The following is a 4,547-nucleotide window of genomic DNA, read 5'->3' on the forward strand; positions in this document are numbered from 1 at the left end:
GGTAAAAAATAGAAGAAATTTCTGAAAAATTATTTTACTCTTACAGAGTTCATGCTCTAAAATTTGTATTAAAGCTAATTCTATATAAAGGCACTCACCCAATTCACTCTCAGTTATGGGTTGAATTGTGTCCCCACAAAATAAATGCATTGAAGTCCTAACTCCCAGTACCTCAGAATATAACCGTATTTGGAAATAGGGTCTTTACAGATGTAATTAGTTGAGACAAGGTCATTAGGGCAGGCTCTAATCTCTTTTTCCATCGCTTGTGGATCACATCCCTCTGTCCTTGTGTCTGGACAGGGAAAGGAAGAGGCCCTGCCCAGGCTTTGAGCCTTAGTCACATGCTCACTCAATTTTACCAAAACGTTCTGCATTGGACTACCAGGCATATGCACCTAGATTATAAAATATCATTGATCCATTTTTGTCTTCTCCTTCAAGAACCTTATAGATGGCAGGGCCAAAGCAGGATTCCGTTATCCTTGGGTCAAAATTTTATAATTATACTACTAACCTTTATATGTTTGAACTTTGCTCTCTCTGAATTAGGATGGAATAAAGATTTATAAACAGAGGAAAGACACGATCAGATCTGCGTACTTCCCAGATGTCAACTAGTCTCCTTCACCCTTCAGATCCAGGTAAGATCTCAATCAAACCTCCAGGTCTTTTCTGGGGGAGTACCATGCCTTTTTAAGGACTCCTGTAACATATCAGGGGATTTATGCTCTTATGGTTACCTCAGCCTCTAAGCTCCCACATATGCTATATTAGTTCTGCTTAGGCAGCTTCTTGCCATTCTGTACCTGATCTGTTGTTCTATATCTCACCAACCCAAACACAAAAGTTAGAACTTTTACTTCATTGACATGATATAAACTCTCACATGTGGCATCGGTGTGTATGGAACACTTCACTTAAGAAGATAGGGTTTGTGATGTTTATAATAACTCCTAAGGAAAACTGAGAAAAAACTGACTGCTGTGTGCAGTGAGCCTAATCATGAATTCACAGTTGCCCCCAAAAGACATGTTTGGGGACTTCTCCAGAAATATTCAACACAGAGGGAGTATGGAAGGTTTAACTAGCCCAGGGTAGGAGTTCAGTGGAGGGAAGGAATATAACTGAAGGAAAGGGAAACAAAGAATTTTGAAGGTGTTAGCAAGAATGTGGCTTAAGTGACAGACCTAGGTTGATTCCGGCTATGGGTAAAAACTGGTGGGTTAAGAACTGTAGAGATTAAATGGTCTCTAGTGCCACCTGTTGCCCAACTAAATGAACTACCGATTTTTTCATTAATACCTGAAGAACTATACACCTGGAGATTAGAAGAAATGCCTGATTTTAGCAATGTTCCTCAAAACAACACCCTCCCAAGGCTGAGCTGGGCACAGGGTAGGAGGTGAGAGTGGATGGTCCAAATGCAATGACATCTGCTATGGACAGCAGAGAAGCATCCAGTTTAAAAGAAGCTTCCAGGTATGACATAGTCGGCTTCCTGTCCTCTGTGCGTACCTGAGGACGGGTGGTAACAGGCTGTGATGAGGGGGGAAAAAAAGGTGCTATTCAGACCTATCTTCTTATTCTACTACTATGATTATTTGTATTTATTTTCCCAAGTGTAAGGATCTCTGTCACCCATATATCCGGTGGTGGCAATAACCCAGTTCCAGTTTTTCTTTCATGTATTCTTATTACCTAAAGGAAGATACATTCAGTAAATATAACTTTAAAACTCTCCTCACAAGGTTGTATCAACACTTGCTTAATCTTTTCAAGGAAGAGCCCTAAGAAAACATAAAATCATAATCATCACACGAATTGTTTTTAATAGAAATTTAAAAACCATGTCTACAGCTTGGAAGGTAAGATATCTCTCTTTTGTGCAGAGCACATTCATTTTAAACGTAGTTCCCAAGACCTTGCAGTTCTTCTATCAGATGGTTACAAAGGTACTGTGAAACCCATAAGGCATTTGCACAGGTACCTCTGCTCGGCTCAATTCTTCAAAGTTCCTGGCATCCAAGACTAGAAGAAAGTTGCTTTTATTCTAGGAAAAAAGAAAGACAATACTGAAAATTCTTTTTTTTCCTATCAAAAATCTGTCTGTCTTTTCAACTGGTCTATAAAATTCCTAAGGGAAAGAGTCTTATTGATCTTCATATCTATCCCCAACACCTAACACAGTGCTTTGCCTATTCATTCATTAAATGTTTCCTGAATTGCTGAATTGGACTTAAAAAGGAAATTATGGCTGAAGAAGTTCATACCTAGAGCGAAAATGTTGTTCTTTATACCAATCACCTTCATAGGATCTCTTTAAGTATCTTTTGCCTGCCCCTTTATAATTTCTTCAGAGACAAAGAAATTATTTCTTCCAAATTAGAAATGTCTCCATTTTGTGTTACCTTAGAGTTGTTCAAAAGGTAGCACTTCAAGGCACACTGAGATTTGCTTTGGTATAATTTCAGGGGTGATCAGAACATGATATGAGGACTAAGTTATCCTAGGCGCATTACTACTTTATCATAGCACATTTCTCACCAAGCCTTAAAAAGGCTCAGAATCCTACAACCCAAGCAGCCCCAATAATTGATCAACACTGATACTCACAGTGAACCTATTTGCCACAAGAATGCCCTAGACGAGAAGTTAGATATCAGTATTATTGAGACACTAGGTCAGGCCTTACCACATTAGACTTTTGGGTCACTCAGTTGAAATTGGCAGCACAGGTGGTGGTATGAATATTAGACTAGAAGTCAGAGGACTGGGATTTAAATATTGCCTTTACCTTCACGAAATCTAGTGCAAATCTCTTTCAACTTCCTTAAGTTACAAATTCTATATGTGTAAATGGTATCCCGTGGAGTTGTTTTGATGACTAAATAAGATAATATGTATGAAAGTAGTTTGTAAATACATTTCTATGTAAATATAAATGATCAGTAGTATTATAGATCTAATAGAAATTTTAAAAAGTAATAAAGTATGGATTATGATTTTTTAAATGTTCATAAATAGTAAAGAGAGGAAGAAAAGAAAAAGTGCCACATAGGAATCGAAATAAACTATCAATGGCATCACTAAATATTACCGTCAGAAGGCTCAGTGCTACTTTTCTTTCTGACTAGTGACAGGGAAATATGTTTACCTGGTTGGGGGTGATCACTACAGAAAGAATAACCCCACAATCTTCTTCATTAGTTCCCGGTACTGGAACAAAAACAGGTTCTGAGGGATAAAAGCCATCTTCTCTCCAAACCTGTAAGTCCCCAAAAAAGTAATTGATAGAAAGTTAGTTATGAGCTGGAAGTGCTCTATAGCTTTTGCCCCTCCCAGCATGAATTTGGCTGTCAACATAATATTCCAACAGTAAAAGAATCAGGTTCACTGAGCTGAATAGGAGAGAGAGAGGAAGCTTTTGCAGCTGCAGATTCCATCCTCATCATCAAACACAATTTGTGAAGTTATAATTTTCCATCAACCTGAAATATAGGTGTCCCAACAACCTTAACCCCATGATTTCTCTCAAAATAACATCCAGCATTGAATTATTTTTCTGGGTTTCTGGTTCATTTAGATTCCCTAAAAGGCAAATACCCCTAACCTAGGTCAGGGTTCTCAAACTTAATAAAAGTAAGTGGCTGAGCTGCTTAAATACTAAAGAATCTCAAAAGCTACCCTAAACAAAACAAAAACTAATTCAAAGGGCAGAACAGGTCTTTCAAGGGTTTGAAAAGGGAAGAGATTTTCATTACCATCAGTGTCTTATTCACCACGTCAACCTTGATCAGGGAATCCCCCACCAAATGCCGAAAGCCACAGCCGTAGAAGAAACGATATTTTTTGCCACTGAATTGACCGTAGTTGATCTGAGGAAATTCAATACCTCCTTCCTTCTCTAAGTCCTCCGGATATAGATTTTCATAAGAGCACCAAATCTAAAAGAGGTTCCAAAAAGATCTGTAATGATTGCTTAATTCTCACTTATTTTCTTCAGTGTAGGTCAGTGAGGAGGCTCTATAAGAGTTTGTGAGAGGGCCTGGAAACTGAGGTTCTTTTTTCCATCTGGTGTATGAATGCATAAAAGATTATTGCGTTTCGTGACTAAGTTGTCAAATGACATAGGAGGTAGAAGTGGGCTTTTAATTCTCCTAAAGCTAAGACATTGATGTGCTACACAATGATATGCCTGTGTTAAGCACAAATTATCTAAAAGGTAGGGATAGTTAATACCAATCTCAACGATTTAGACATTTCACAACCATTAGAAAGTTGCACATATCTGTTTCAAAACACAAAAGGGATAGGTAAACATAGTGCTCACTCATACCCAGAATTCTGTGGTTCTTGTGCAAGCAATGTTCCATGACCTTACCCTGCCGCGCTGAATGTTACAAAACTCATTGTGCACCAAACACCGTGGAGAATAGCCAATGAAGAAAGTAACACCACTGAAGTTCAAAGTCTTAAGTCTAATGTCCGTTCATAGCATACCTTTCCATCAGCCTGTTTCACAGCACTGGCAGAAGAATAGGGCA

General features: G+C 38.4%; 1 protein-coding gene across 4 annotated transcripts in view; it reads right to left on the reverse strand.

Moving 5' to 3' along the window:
- Positions 1-1,939: 1,939 nt before the first annotated feature.
- Positions 1,940-4,547, reverse strand: part of BCO2 (beta-carotene oxygenase 2) — a 45,041-nt gene continuing 42,433 nt past the window's right edge. For all 4 annotated transcript variants that reach the window (XM_023533755.1, XM_023533753.1, XM_023533752.1 and 1 more), the window contains one exon: positions 1,940-2,053. In XM_023533755.1, the coding sequence (XP_023389523.1) occupies positions 1,940-2,053 (114 nt within the window). The remainder of the gene's footprint in view (positions 2,054-4,547) is intronic.

This window comes from Pteropus vampyrus, unplaced genomic scaffold (genome assembly GCF_000151845.1).
Source record: "Pteropus vampyrus isolate Shadow unplaced genomic scaffold, Pvam_2.0 Scaffold110, whole genome shotgun sequence".
Classification (NCBI taxonomy): Eukaryota; Metazoa; Chordata; class Mammalia; order Chiroptera; family Pteropodidae; genus Pteropus; species Pteropus vampyrus.